Source organism: Salvelinus namaycush, chromosome 1 (genome assembly GCF_016432855.1).
Source record: "Salvelinus namaycush isolate Seneca chromosome 1, SaNama_1.0, whole genome shotgun sequence".
Classification (NCBI taxonomy): Eukaryota; Metazoa; Chordata; class Actinopteri; order Salmoniformes; family Salmonidae; genus Salvelinus; species Salvelinus namaycush.
In genome coordinates, this window is record NC_052307.1 from 33,708,255 (window position 1) to 33,723,048 (window position 14,794).

Sequence of the window (14,794 nt, forward strand, 5' to 3'; positions counted from 1 at the left end):
GCCCAGCGTCGTCCGGGTTTGGCGGGGGTAGGCCGTCATTGTAAATAAGAATTTGTTCTTAACTGACTTGCCTATTTAAATAAAAAAAGTTGCGTTTATATTTTTGTTCAGTATAAGAGTGGATCAGATGCTAGTCCGTGACTGCAAAAGGTGAGACTGATTGCAAATACATATTTGGCTTCCATTTAAGGGATCCATTTGAAGAAAATTGCCAATCACCCCCATAAACAGCTATCTACTTGATAAGACATCTTCAATATGAGTGAGTCCATTATCCAATTTATCATATTTACAGACTCACATATGGAAAACACTATCAAAGGGACCAATTATATTCTGATTTAACAGTATCTACATTTCACATACAGTATGTACGTGCCAATTATGTAAATTATATAAACATGTATATTCAAATAGCCTACACTTTAAAAATATATATATTTTACCCCTCCCAGGGGCTATGGGTTTGATAGATTTGATACATGGTGGTTTCAATGTAACCAAGTAAATTATTTTCCATTACATTCTATTCATTGGAAATATATCTATTTTGTATCCACAAAATGTATCCACAAAATGAAATCTGATATGATCCGTGGACGATGTCTTGACACAAAATGTCAGACACGACGGTGCCGTTTAGCCAATCAAGGTGCATGTTCAGCCTATGTTTACTGGGCGTTGTCCAATTACAATTGAGTTCCGAGTGGTACTGACAGGCACGAACCTCCGCACTATGGACCAATCACTATTTGGGAGAGGAGGGCATAATTGCTTTTTTTCGTCTCCGATTGGTCCTGTCTGGTGTCAGATTTCTCGTCATTCATGCCAGCTAACTGAGAACAAGCGACGGCCTTCTCTAATCTTTCATTGAAAAAAGGCGAAAGCGAGACGAAAATACCAATAGATTGACACCGGTAAGTAATTACACGCTATAAATATAAGGAATAGCACTAAAATATTGAGCGCAAGCCATGAATAATTCCGTTTTCACCATCGCTGTATGACGGCGCTCGCCTGCTGTCACAAGACAACTGTGAGGAGGGAATGTTGTAAGAATACAGAGGCAGGCCTATCTTCCAGTAAAATACCATATATTATCATCATCTGTAGTCATCTTCTTTAACAGGTTCGTGTGCATGCCTACTGATATTACGGCCGCCCACGGCGGAACCTGATAACACAGCCGAATATTTAATGAAATGGTGTCGCCTGTGACCTGTCCTATCCCTTTCTCCACTTCACAAGTTAACGTTACATTGTCACTCATCATAGATGTATGTCTATATTGAGAGTACCACAGGTTCTGTGTAACTCAAATTATATTGTATTCCAACTGCATGGATGGTATCGCTAGAATCGTTTTAGAGTCGCTAGCTAAATATTTGTTATTTTTCTGTCTCACCCTCCAGCCAAAATGATCCACAGCCTGTTCCTCGTGAACTCCTCGGGGGACATTTTCCTGGAGAAGCACTGGAAGAGCGTTGTGAGCCGCTCCGTGTGCGACTACTTTTTCGAGGCGCAAGAGCGCGCCAGCGAGCCGGAGAACGTGCCCCCAGTCATCCCGACCCCCCACCACTACCTAATCAGTGTGCTAAGGCACCGCATTTACTTTGTGGCAGTTATCCAGAGCGAGGTGCCGCCGCTCTTTGTCATTGAGTTCTTACACAGGGTGGTGGATACATTCCAGGTTTGTACTTGGTATACTTACTTTTCGTCCATTCACTTTCACATGTTCAGGTTGTTAATCACCGTGGTGCGTTCTTAAATTCACTCTGGAGTACCAAGTGCGCTCCATGTGCTCATGGCGTTTGTAAATTCGGAGTTGTCAGTTTGTAAATTCAGAGCCTTTTGCTCTCAACACTTTTTTCAATTTTCACCTAAAATGACATTCCCAAATCTGCCTGTAGCTCAGTACCTGAAGCAAGGATATGCATATTCTTGATGCCATTTGAAAGGAAACACTTGTGGAAGGAAACACTTGTGGAAATGTGAAATTAATGTAGTAGAATATAACACATTAGATCTGGTAAAAGATAATACAAACCAAAAAAAACATTTCTATTTTTTTTGTTTTTGTTCAATCATCTTTGAAATGCAAGAGAAAGGCCATACATTGGGATATAATTCTAGGTGTAATTTAGATGTTGTCCACAAGATGGCAGCAATGTGTGCGAAAAGTTTTTGGTGGGTGGGGGGGTCAAACTGTAGAACCCAGTTACTACATTTAAATATAAAAATCTATTTTATCAAGCAAAACTGTTTCATTTTATCTCTGGGACCCTCAGGATGACAAATCAGAGCAAGAATGTAAGTACATTATTTAACTTCAGAGGTGAATGTATCAAACCAGTTGTCGTGATAAAAGTGTTTTGTTGTTGTGCACTATCCTCAAACAATAGCATTGTATTTATTTTGCTCTAATAGCTACTGTAAATTGGATACTGCAGTTAGATTAACAAGAATTTAATCTTTCTGCCCATATTAAACATGTCTATGTCCTGGAATTAGCTGTTTACATCGTCATTCTAGTCACATTATCGCAAATTGAGCAACAACTGGCCCGGGTTAGGGACACCGATCCCGTAGTTAACTGACTAAAGTTAGCTAGCTACTTCCAGACATAAATGAGAGAACACCTCACTCTGACCAATTCTCTCACCCGAGCAGAGCTGGTTAGGCTGTTTTCATGTTATCCAGAGCTTTGGTGACTAACTGTGCTGCTGGCAAAAATTTAATTACGCTTTTTGCCGATGTTTACTGATACCGGCCATATATTCAACAGGTGTTGAGCGTTCGTAAATGCATCAGTTATTCTGCGCTCTGGCACACTCAAACGAGAGTGCTTTGAAATCGGAGTAGATGGCCAGAGGGAATTTACAAATGCACCCTAAGTCTACCTTGCAATGTAATCTATCTGTTTCTGTGAGTTACTGATTGTCTTATTGTTAAGTTACCAAGTGTTACTTTTTAAAATGTTGTAAGTCATTTTGTTAAAAAGCTCTTCTCACTCTCCATTCCCTCAACTGATCCCTCCCTCCCCTGGCCTCTCACTCCCTCCCTCCCTGTTGTCAGGACTACTTTGGGGTGTGCACGGAGGCAGCGATCAAGGACAATGTGGTGGTAGTATATGAGCTACTAGAGGAGATGCTGGACAATGGTTTCCCCCTGGCCACAGAGTCCAATATCCTCAAAGAGCTCATCAAGCCGCCCACCATCCTGCGCACAGTGGTCAACACCATCACAGGTACCTGAAGATGAACAAGTTTGCCTCTGCACAGTTACTATGTCATCACTTTTTCCTGACCATAACAACATCAACACCCTAGTATTACACAACGCAACTTGACCAGGAAAAACTGACATGTGTTCATCAATAGTTCTATTTATTTACAGATTATTGGCAGTGGGCGTTGGCTATGAATTGTTTTTAAACTTTGCATCTAGACCCATGTCACTGTACACAACTATCTGAATGTGTACATCCTGTTTGTGTGTCATTATATTTGACTGTTCTGTTGTTTGTAGGCAGTACCAATGTAGGGGAGCAGCTCCCTACTGGCCAGTTGTCTGTGGTGCCATGGCGACGCACTGGAGTGAAGTACACCAACAACGAGGCCTACTTTGATGTAGTGGAGGAGATTGATGCCATAATCGATAAATCAGGTATGGTAGGCATACTGCCCCATCATGCTCTCCTGTAAATCTATCCTGACCCATTAAAAATAACAAACACAGAATTTGACTTTCTGATTGAGTCGTTCTCTTTCTCCATCTCTCTCTGTTTCTCTCACACACTGTTAGGATCCACTATCACAGCAGAGATCCAAGGGGTGATTGATGCCTGTGTGAAACTGACAGGCATGCCTGACCTCACTCTCTCATTCATGGTGAGTCCTCTCTTTCTCTGTCTCTCTAGCCCAGGGGTGGGCAATCATTTTGTCTCGAGGGCAACATCGTGATTTCAAAATTCAGTTTCGTCAAATGCATTACCGGCCAGAAAAATTGCAGTTATTTTAAAATATAGGTCCATTATAATTTTTGCATGCTTTCTATCTGTACTGAGCAAAAATATAGAAAATGCACCATGTAAAGTGTTGGTCCATGGTTTCATGAGCTGAAATAAAAAAGGCCACTCTAAAATGTGCAGTTCTGTCACCAAACACAATGCCACAGATGTCTCAAGTTTTGAGGGAACGTGCAATTGGCATGCTGCCTGCAGGAATGACCACCAGAGCTGTTCCCAGATAATTTAATGGTCATTTCTCTACCATAAGCCGCCTCCAACATAATTTTAGAGAATTTGGCAGTACGTCCAACCGACCTCACAACCGCAGACCACATGTAACCAAGCCAGCCCAGGACCTCCACATCCGGCTTCTTCACCTGCGCGATTGTCTGAGACCAGCCACCCGGACAGCTGATGAAACTGAGGAGTATTTCTGTCCGTAAGATATCCCTTCTTGTGGGTAAAAGCTCATTCTAATTAGCTGGGCCTGGCTCCCAAGTGAGTGGGCCTATGCCCTCCCAGTCCTACCCATGGCAGCACCCCTGCCCAGTCATGTGAAATCCATAGAGGAGGGCCTAATGAATTGATTTCAGTTGACTGATTTCCTTATATGAACTGTAACTCAGTAAAATCGTTGTAATTGTTGCGTTTTTGTTCAGTATAATTTAAGACGTTCAAGAGTTTATTTTTTTTACCACAAATAATATTTAAATTTGTCTCTACACGCCATAATTTTGTATTTCAGATCAAATGATTTATGAGGCGACAGTACAGAATGTCACCTTTTTTTATAGGGTTATTTTCATACCTGTTTTACCATTTTAGAAAGGAATGCACTTTGTATCTAGTCCCCATTTTGAAGATGTCATCAGTATTTGGACAAATTCACTTATTTTTTAGGATGTGTTGTGCCCAATAGAAATGAATGGTAAATGATATTGTCATTTTGTAGTCACTTTTATTGTAAATACGAATAGAATATCTTGGGCCTCCTGAGTGGAGCAGTGGTCTATTGGTGAGGAGTCACTGCAGACCCGGGTTCGATCCCGGGCTGTGTCGAGGCCGGCCACGACCAGGAGACCCATGATGGGGCGCACAATTGGCCCAGCATCGTCCGGGTTAGGGGAGGATTCGGCGCATGCACGCTGACACGGTTGCCAGTTGTACTGTGTTTTCTCTGACACATTGGTGCGGCTGGCTTCTGGGTTAAGCGAGCAGTGTGTCAAGAAGCAGTGCGGCTTGGCAGGGTCGTGTTTTGGAGGACGCATGGCTCTCGATCTTCGCCTCTCCTTAGTCCGTACGGGAGTTGCAGCGATGGGACAAGACTGTAACTACCAATTTGGATGTCATATAAAACTAAAAAAATACAAATTTGATTAGAATATATTTCTGGATACTTTACATTATGCTACCATGATTACGGATAATTCTGAATGAATCATGTTTAATGATCAGTGGAAAGTACAGATGCACAAATATACTACATGACAAAATGCTTGCTGAACATTTCATTCCAAAATAATGGACATTAATATGGAGTTGCCCCCCCCCCCTTTTGCTGCTATGGGGAGACCTACTCATTCAAGGGTTTTTCTTTATTTTGACTATTTTCTACATTGTAGAATAATAGTGAAGACATCAAAACTATGAAATAACACATGGAATAATGTAGTAACCAAAAAAGTGTTAAACAAATCAAAATAGATTTGAGATTCCTCTTCTGGGAAGGCTTTCCACTAAATGCGGGGACTTGCTTCCATTCAGCCACAAAAGCATTAGTGAGGTCGGGCACTGATGTTGAGCGCTTAGGCCAGGCTCGCAGTCTGATTCGTCTGTCAGACTGCCAGATGGTGAAGCGTGATTCATCACTCCAGAGAACACGTTTACACTGCTTCAGAGTCCAATGGAGGCGAGCTTTACACCCCTCCAGCCGATGCTTGGCATTGCGCATGGTGATCTTCGGCTTGTGTGTGGCTGCTCGGAATTGGAAGCCAATTTCATGAAGCTCCCGACGAACAGTTCTTGTGCTGACGTTGCTTCCAGAGGCAGTTTGGAACCAAGTAGTTAGTGTTGCAACCGAGGACAAACAATTTTTATGCGCTTCAGCACTCTGCGGTCCTGTTCTGTGAGCTCGTGTGGCCTGCCACTTCGCAGTTGAGCCGTTGTTGCTCCTAGACTTTCACACTTCACAATAACAGCACACACAGTTGACTGTGGCAGCTCTAACAGGGCAGTAATTTTAAGAACTGACTTGTGGGAAAGGTGACGTCCCATGACGGTGCCACATTGAATGTCGTTGAGCTCTCCAGTAAGGCAATTCTACTACCAATGTTTGTCTATGGAGATTGCATGGCTGTGTGCTTGATTTTATACTTTGTATATATAGTGTATCATGTCCTTAACCTCCTACCATTACCAGCCAATAACAGCAGAGGTTAGCATTTTGTTTGGGGGGGCGGGTTATTTATGCCTCTAACTTTCTCACTCGTAGTTATTCAGGATTTGTTCATGAATATCCGTAGTCATGGTAGCATCCATATTAATGTAGAAGTCAAAATAAATACGCAGAGGAGTGTGAATGTATGTACAGTACCAGTCAAAAGTTTGGGGAGACCTACTCATTCAAGGGTTTTTCTTTATTTTGACTATTTTCTACATTGTAGAATAATAGTGAAGACATCAAAACTATGAAATAACACATGGAATAATGTAGTAACCAAAAAAAGTGTTAAACAAATCAAAATAGATTTGAGATTCTTCAAAGTCGCCACCCTTTGCCTTGATGACAGCTTTGCACACTCTTGGCATTCTCAACCAGCTTCATGAGAAATGCTTTTCCAACAGTCTTGAAGGAGTTCCCACATATGCTGAGCAATGAGTAGGTGTGTCCAAACTTTTGACTGGTACTATATATTTATTTGAATTTTTTGTATTATACTTTTTTTTTACTCAAACCTCCCGCTGGACAGATTGAATGGGCTGGTGAAACGGATCCGCTCTAGCCAATCGTTTATCTCCAATCCTGTCCCCTGCAAATAGCCGTTCACTCTCTGCCTCTCCGTATGACATACTGAAGTTAACGGTGTCAAAATGGTCCTATCTGTTTCTGTCACTCCCACTCTCTTTCTCTCTGTCTTGATACCCCTGTTTGATCCTGTCACAGAACCCTCGTCTGCTGGATGATGTGAGCTTCCACCCGTGTGTGAGGTTCAAGCGCTGGGAAGCGGAGAGGATCCTCTCCTTCATCCCCCCAGATGGAAACTTCCGGCTGCTCTCCTACCACGTCAGCTCCCAGAAGTCAGTAGCTCTGTTCTCCTCTAGTCTTCTGCTCTGTTTTCTCAGGCTTTACGCTGGCTTTACAGTATTATACCACATACAGTGCCTTGACAAAGTATTTGTCCGGTTTCTGATTTTCTCTATTTATGCATATCTTTTTATACTGGATGTTATCAGATCTTCAACCAAAACCTAATATTAGGTAAATGGAACCTAAGTTTACAAATAACAAAACAAAGATACTTATTTAATTAACAAAGTTATGCAAAATCCAATTCCCTTGTGTGAAAAAGTAATTGCGCCTTACACTCAATAACTGGTTGTGCCACCTTTAGCTGCAATGACTGCAACCAAATGCCTCCTGTAGTAGTTGATCAGTCTCACATTGCTGTGGAGGACTTTTTGCCCACTCTTGTCGCTGAGTTAACTTCTTTAACTCATTGACATTTGTGGGTTTTCAAGCATGAACTGCTCGTTTCAAGTCCTGCCACATCATCTCAATTGGATTATGTCTGGACTTTGACTAGGCCATTCCAAAACTTCAAATTTGTTGCTTCTGAACCATTTTCATGTTGACTTGATTGTGTGTCTTGGATCATTGTCTTGCTGCATGACCCAGTTGTTCTTCCACACCGATCTCAACAAACCATTTCTGTATGGACCTCGCTTCCTGCACTTGGGCAAGTAATGCTGTTGCAACAAAGTTGGAGGCACAATATCGTCTAGAATGTCATTGTATGCAGTAGCGCTAAGATTTCACTTCACTGGAACTAAGGGGCCTAACCCGAACCATGAAAAACGGCCCCAGACCATTTTTCCTCCTCCACCAAACTTTTGTTGGCACTATGCATTCGAACAGGTAGCGTTCTCCTGGCATCCACCAAACCCAGATTCGTCCATCGGACTGCCAGATGGTGAAGCGTTTCCACTGCTCCAGAGTCCAATGTCGGTGAGCTTTACACCACTCCAACCAACGCTTGGCATTGCGCATGGTGATCTTATGCTTATGTGCGGCTGCACGGCCATGGAAATCCATTTCATGAAGCTCCTGATGAACAGTTATTGTGCTGATGTTGCTTCCAGAGGCAATTTGGATCTCGGTAGTGAGTGTTGCAACTGAGGATAGATGATTTTTATGCATTTCAGTACTCGGTGGTCTCATTCTGTGAGCTTGTGTGCCCTACCACTTCGCAGCTGAGCCGTTGTTGCTCCTAGACGTTTCCGCTACACAATAACAGCACTTACAGTTGACCAGGGCAGCTCTAGCAGGGCAGAAATTTGTCAAACTGACTTGTTGGAAAGTTGGCATCCTATGATGGTGCCACATTGAAAGTTTCTGAGCTCTTCAGTACGGGCCATTCTACTGCCAATGTTTGTCAATGGAGGTTGCATTGCTGTGTGCTCAATTTTATACACCTGTCAGCATCTGTTGTGGCTGAAATAGCCAAATCCACTAATTTGAAGGGGTGTCCACATACTCTTGGCCATGTCGTGCATGTGCTTAAGGCATAACACACACGTCTGCTTGCTTCCCAGTTTCTGAATGTTTACTTTTTCTTGTCATTGTCTTAATTTTAGTCTCCACCCATTAAGGTCAGCAAGGTATTTCAAAGTAAATTGACATTGTAGTTGTGACTCGACCCAAAACTAGAGTTGTTTTAAAGTGTTAGCTAGATGAAGACCTGTGTTTGGTTGAATGTTTACATTAATTATTAAATGGATGTTTTTATTCTCAAAACATCCATTTGACAAAGCATTAGATTTAAGTAGTATAGTTTTAGGAATGTAGTGCAGTACTGTACGTGTCTTGGTATAGATTGGATCATTATCCCTTCTGGTTTTGCTCGGGAAAACCCAGGCACAATATTTGGCACCAACGCCAGTATGACCCTGACATTTTACATTTGTATTCCCACATTTTTAGTAAGAAGTTTCACATTTTTAAAAGTTGTAATAACAAACTGACATCCGAGCAGCAAATGATTCACTTGTTTTATTTAGTACTAGTCACTCGCACACTTTGTGTTCAGTGTGCTCTGGCATGTTTTTGTCTCGGTGTCTGTCCTACCTGTGTCCTTCTGACATTCTGTGTCTGCCCCTCAGTCTGGTGGCCATCCCGGTGTACGTCAAGCACAACATCACGTTCAGGGAGGGTAGTTCTCAGGGCCACTTTGAGCTGACCCTGGGCCCCAAGCAGACCATGGGGAAGGGAGTAGAGGCTGTTCTGGTCAGCAGCCAGCTGCCCCGCGGAGTTCTCAACACCAACCTCAACCCCACCCAGGGGACATACACCTTCGACCCTGTCACTAAGGTAAGGCGGTGGGGAAGGGAGTGCATGTATGTGTGCGTGTGTGCAGATATGGATTTACCCGACCAGTTGGTGGTGTATGCTGTAAACTTACATAAGGGTATGTAGTCATACATCCCATGGAATGGTTGATTTCTCCCCCCACCCACCTCTGTGTATTCATAATTATACCCTTCTCCCTATGTGTGGTAATAACAGTGTGAGGATACTGTGTTGTCCCTATGCAGCTCCTGTCGTGGGACGTGGGTAAGATCAACCCTCAGAAGCTGCCTAGTCTAAAGGGCTCTATGAGCCTGCAGGCAGGGGCCACCAAGCCAGACGAGAACCCCACTATCAACATCCAGTTCAAGATCCAACAGTCGGCCCTCTCTGGTAAAACAAACACACACACACACACACACAGGTAGCTTCGAGGTTAGTGTTGGGCCAGTAACCCGAAAGGTTGCTGGTTCGAATACTGGAGCTGACAAGGTAAAAAATAATTTGCTGTGCCCTTGAGCAAGGCACTTAATCCTAATTGCTCCAGGGGGGCTGTACAATGGTGACCCTGGCCGTGACCCCGCTCCCCGCAGGTGTCTCAGTGGAAGTTGGTATATGCAACAAAAAAATATACATTACACAATTGTGTTTAACAGACGAATATAAGCACCCCCCCCCCCCCCCCCCCCCCCCCCCCCAAATGATTAGTATTATACACACACCTTTATCATAATCGGTTATTACACTCTAGAGTAGAAGTTGCCACTTAGCAGCTGATTTAGTATCAGTTTACTTGACCCATAATCATTTCAGGGAGTAAATAAATATTTAACCCTAGACCAGATCTTATTAATCTACTAACTCCATATTACGAAGCATGCTCGGCAGACAATCACATGACATCCACACAGCTCATTCAGTGACACCTTTTCCCATTAGATGGAAACAAGATACTCAATCTCTACTCAATCTCTATTTAATCTATCTGATCCTCAGAGAGGTTTGTATCTGTTTCCAAAAGGGGTTTACATGTATCTTATGACCCTTGCAGTGACCAAATCAACGTTTTATGTGACTTTCTGTAGAAATCCATTTTGAATAGCAATGTGACACCTTTTCTCCTTTTTTAATTTCCTTGTTCTTCTCTAGGACTGAAGGTGAATCGGTTGGATATGTACGGGGAGAAGTACAAACCATTCAAAGGCATCAAGTACATGACCAAAGCTGGCAAATTCCAGGTCCGGACATAGAGGCTTGGCTCGCCACTCTCTGGCCTCTGCACCACTACTGTACAACAGATAGGAGGTGGTTTCAGAATGGGGGGGGGGGGTATGATACATTCCCTGTGTAAATGCATTTCAGGATTTGTCCTCACAAACTAGGGGCTCTGCTGTCTAACTGAACTACTACAGAATGTGTGACATGACACACAAAATCCTGTTTTTAATGGAGTTGTTTGCACAGTCATGTGTTAGTTGAGAGGTTACCAGTCTCAACGTAGCTACGGCTTTTGTAGCAGGCCTAAAATGGTTGTGTCATTTATGGTTCTCTTTCCAAGCTCTTTGCTATCCTTTGAGTTCGTCTTATGAGTGAGAATGGCAGGCAAAACGGTTTATGTGCTTCCCTCAGATGTGTAACTACTGTCTACTGCTAGTACCCCTTTTCTCGTGCTTCAATCCAATCCTTATAATCAACATTGCCCAGAGTTTTTTCTTGTCAGGTCACATGGCCAGGAAACACTCCTGGTGCTACTTCTATTACATTCCTATGTTATTCCTCGGTCCCCTTGGTATTTTCTACCCTCACTTATTCCAAAACTCCCCGTTTCCTGAATTTTTCTTCTCAGTCCTCCGAACCATATTTATGTATTTGCCTGTCTGTCATCAACGCTGAAGTCAACACATTAGAGTTTGAGAATGTGACATGAAATCCCTTCCCCTGAATTATGCACAACCATATGCATTGTTCTATCATCAGTTAATACTGTATGTATAACTATGTCCTTCCATATCAAATCTAACGGTTGTATTATGCGGGTGATATGTTACTGCTTTTCTCTCCTTTATATCATGTAAGGTGTCATGTTGAGCACTTTGCTGTGGTCTACCTGAAGTTTTGTCCACCTTAATCCCTCTTGATTACCTTTTTTTAATTCTTATTTATTGACCAATGATTGATCAGGGACTGAATCCTGATCCAAGCACAATCCTATACTGTATAGCCCTATTATATAATACAGCACAGATTTATCTTTATTACTCTATAGTGAATTCTCTTTGTAGGTATGTTCTCTATACTGACTGACATACTACAGTTTGATGATAACGATGGGTTTCCCTATCAAGAATGTTAAAGGTTTGTGTTTACAGCTTTTGTTTGTGTGTCTGTCAAATTAATTCAAGTTGAGTTTTACAATGGTATGATATTAAAGATTTCAGAATTGATATGATATACCCTGAATTATCGGGTTAATTTTGGTCCTCTCAGTTAGTGGATACTTTGAAACTACTACAATGTAGTCGGTGTAGATCTGGCTGTTACCAACTTAAAGAGCCACATGTTTCTACATGTCTGTAACTTCAAACACATTTCTGTCATGATATCTTGAGTATTATGAGAGGCCATTAATGAAGATGTATGGGAGGTTTTAATGTTTTTGGTTTGATGAACTAAATGGTAAACAAATGTTGTGGATTGTGCTTCTTTTCTACCCCACATCATGGGTAGGCTACAATGAACATTCCTCTCAAATTATTCGATCTTTGAATTCCACAGATATTCCAAACTTAACAGTTTGACAAATAGCCCACACCAGTTACTATTATGTGGAAAATGACATCAATGCAAATACCAATTTTCATAATTTTGATTAGGAGGACATAGCCCATCTCATATTTGTTTTCTTACCGTCTAAAAAATAATCCCATGATTTGACTAATGCCATTTCATGTTTTAATTTTATTGAGGGTTTGTGTGTAAAACGTAAAAATGTGTACTGTCTGAGATGAGAATGACGTCATGGGGAGAAGCGTTAACTCTGTTGTTCCACTGTGTGTATCGAACTCCACTCCGTAATTTGCTGATCACTTTAACCGCTCCACAACGTTTTCTGCTATTATTTTCTTCGTCTTCTAACTCTAACCAGACCTCGGACCTTCAACGAGTCACTAAGTGAAAAACTGTGTAAAAGAATCGCGCATTTTCTCAAAGTTTATTGGCTACGTTTTGTTTTTATTCTGGGAGTTGAGTTGCTTTTTATGTTACTGTTCCACTGCAATTTCTTGCATTTTTCTCATTATTATAATTCACATTCGAACAACTTTTCAATAATAATATCTAGACTTTTGCTTTGCCTTTGAAGGGGGAGTTTATGCTGTTTTATTTTTATAAACTTTATCTAAGGTAAAAAAAATCGAGGGATTTAAAGACCCACCCGTCAAACGTGGTATGTATCCTATCTCTTGAGATATTTCTCTATTTCCTTTCTATGGCCATCAGCCTTTCCAAATAGCCTAACAGCTTGTTGTCGAAATAAATCTGGATGTGTATTCCACCAAATGAAAGTGAGTAGTATCTCATCAGTAAAGCAATTAGTCAAATACACATTGGGCCCACTGATAAACTCCAGTATTGAATGTGGGTGACTTCACACATGCCTTAACAGATTTATGTATCTGTTTGACAGATAATGAGGTTTATGTAAATGTGATCATACCATCTAATTGTGTATTGTTTTATCTGATGTTTTTCTCACTTTTTATCCTTTGATCATTGTCCTTGTCTATTTGCTCCCCGGGGTGATGTTTTAAAAGTCTGTATTTGATGTTTTTTCCCCTCCAACCCCTTTAACTGACACTTCAATAAACTATTGAAAAAGTGTTTAATACACGAGTTAAAACATTGTTGGTTATAATAATGGGACTGTGTAACAGTCTTGTACAGCGCTGGAGTTTGCCTCCAGTTAAAGCACCCGGTATAAATTGCTGAATAAGCCATGTGCTTATTTTGGAAGTAGGGTAGTGGAGCGCGTGTTGCATTGTGGCAACGTGCCATTGCATCTGATTCTGCACAAGACTTTCACAGGAAAGTAGCCTAATTAATACCCGTTGCCAAATACTATCTAATTGTGTGGCTAGGCCTATATTAGCGAGCATGTCAGGTGGCATTGGATAGCCTATATTTAGGCTTTTTCATAACGATTTTTCCATTCCAGCATAATTATTTTTTGTTGCATATTGGTTTTTGCACACAACCAAACAATACAAAAATGAACTATAATATTTCACAATTCACCCTGTATTTACGCTCAGTATGCATGATCACACCTGTCCATAAGCACTTCATTGGGTATCGATATATTTGCGTTGATGATGCATAGGCTTCCTAAAAAGGTTGTAGATTTTTTTTGGACAACAATAGGGATTGAAATAGCCTAGGCTTGGATGTAGAAGATTGACACCCAATATGCAGATGTTTAGGTCTCTATCGTGCCGAATGAATGAAGTCAAACTTCATGCGATTGGTTTGTATCAGAGAGCTTGGGACGATAAGGTTAATTTTGCAAAACGATGATTCTGATATAATTGGCTTTACATTGCCGAACCCTCATTAGTTTGAATGGTATCAGCAATTTTTTATCTTGTATTCTTTTGAACTTAACATGAATTGGGTTATTTAAAGTACTATATAAGTTGAGAACATTGAATAAAACAAGGCTATGCCAATAACACTTTTTTAAATAAAAATGCAGATAGAACCTTAGTCCCAAGTTCTCGTAATGGCACACTGCTCCGTCGGAATAGTGGTTGTGACTAATGTTGCAATAATAACGACTTTGAAACAATGTTTGGGACGACTGACAATATTGCTATACTAAAGTAAGAAAGTAACTAGTGTGTTCCCTATCGCGAAAATAAAGACTTAACCTCATCTGCGGATTTGCACAACTGAAAAGCATCTTCTTCATGTCATTCGAATTCCAGACACGTTGACAATATTAGTGGGCCTAATAATACGTCGTCAAAGCACATTCAATTAGAAAAGCTAATGATACATTTCTGAGTGTATCCTATCTTTGTATATGCAAAATATGAAACAAAATGCTACCGCAGTGATTCAACATGAGCGTGATTCAACGTCGGCGTAGGCCTGCTGCCGTGGAGAAACAATTTGGCTACACCGGGTTTGTCGACACAGTTAAAACATTTCAGTTTAATGAGTCT

The 14,794-nt window shown here is 41.3% G+C and overlaps 1 protein-coding gene across 1 annotated transcript; it reads left to right on the top strand.

The window, feature by feature from the left end:
• Window positions 1-826: 826 nt before the first annotated feature.
• On the top strand, window positions 827-12,258 carry LOC120038950 (AP-3 complex subunit mu-2-like). The gene is made up of 9 exons (XM_038984516.1): window positions 827-917; window positions 1,413-1,690; window positions 3,076-3,247; window positions 3,529-3,666; window positions 3,805-3,890; window positions 7,173-7,306; window positions 9,389-9,596; window positions 9,821-9,965; window positions 10,722-12,258. The coding sequence occupies exons 2-9, from the start codon at window positions 1,418-1,420 to the stop codon at window positions 10,820-10,822; spliced, it is 1,257 nt and encodes a 418-aa protein (XP_038840444.1). The 5' UTR covers window positions 827-917; window positions 1,413-1,417; the 3' UTR covers window positions 10,823-12,258.
• Window positions 12,259-14,794: the final 2,536 nt, after the last annotated feature.